Source organism: Penaeus monodon, chromosome 20, assembly GCF_015228065.2.
Source record: "Penaeus monodon isolate SGIC_2016 chromosome 20, NSTDA_Pmon_1, whole genome shotgun sequence".
NCBI classification, from domain to species: domain Eukaryota; kingdom Metazoa; phylum Arthropoda; class Malacostraca; order Decapoda; family Penaeidae; genus Penaeus; species Penaeus monodon.
Genome location: NC_051405.1, coordinates 35,898,404 through 35,898,755, shown reverse-complemented (window position 1 = coordinate 35,898,755; position 352 = coordinate 35,898,404). Strand labels below are relative to the sequence as shown.

Genomic DNA, 352 nt, shown 5'->3' with positions numbered 1-352 from the left:
CCAAGTGCATTTGATATCTTTTTGTGTTTGTAATGATTTTGTCATTCCTACTGTGTACACGATCAAAGAGTAGAGCATTTAGTCCTTGTTATATCATTGTTTTGTGGCATAGCTGATTCTACTAAATTATGGAGAACTTGTCTCCTTAGACAAAGAATAAATGTAATGATGTTCCTTATTTCTACAGGACCTCCCCCATCAGCTGCCTTCCCAGGTGCCACTCCGGGAGTGAGTTACCCGCAGATGATTCCTCCACAGAATCCACCTCCATCATACGTGGAGAGCCTAAACCACCAAGTGGTTGCAGGCAACCCTGGAATTCCACAGTATCAGCCCTATGTGAGCCAGGCCA

The 352-nt window shown here is 44.0% G+C and overlaps 1 protein-coding gene across 1 annotated transcript in view; it reads left to right on the top strand.

Moving 5' to 3' along the window:
- The window catches only part of LOC119585783 (glutenin, low molecular weight subunit-like), a gene marked incomplete in the record, with an annotated part of 14,550 nt that overhangs the window by 7,583 nt on the left and 6,615 nt on the right, over positions 1-352 (top strand). Inside the window, 1 exon segment of the mRNA XM_037934498.1 lies at positions 188-352. Within this exon segment, the coding sequence (XP_037790426.1) occupies positions 188-352 (165 nt within the window).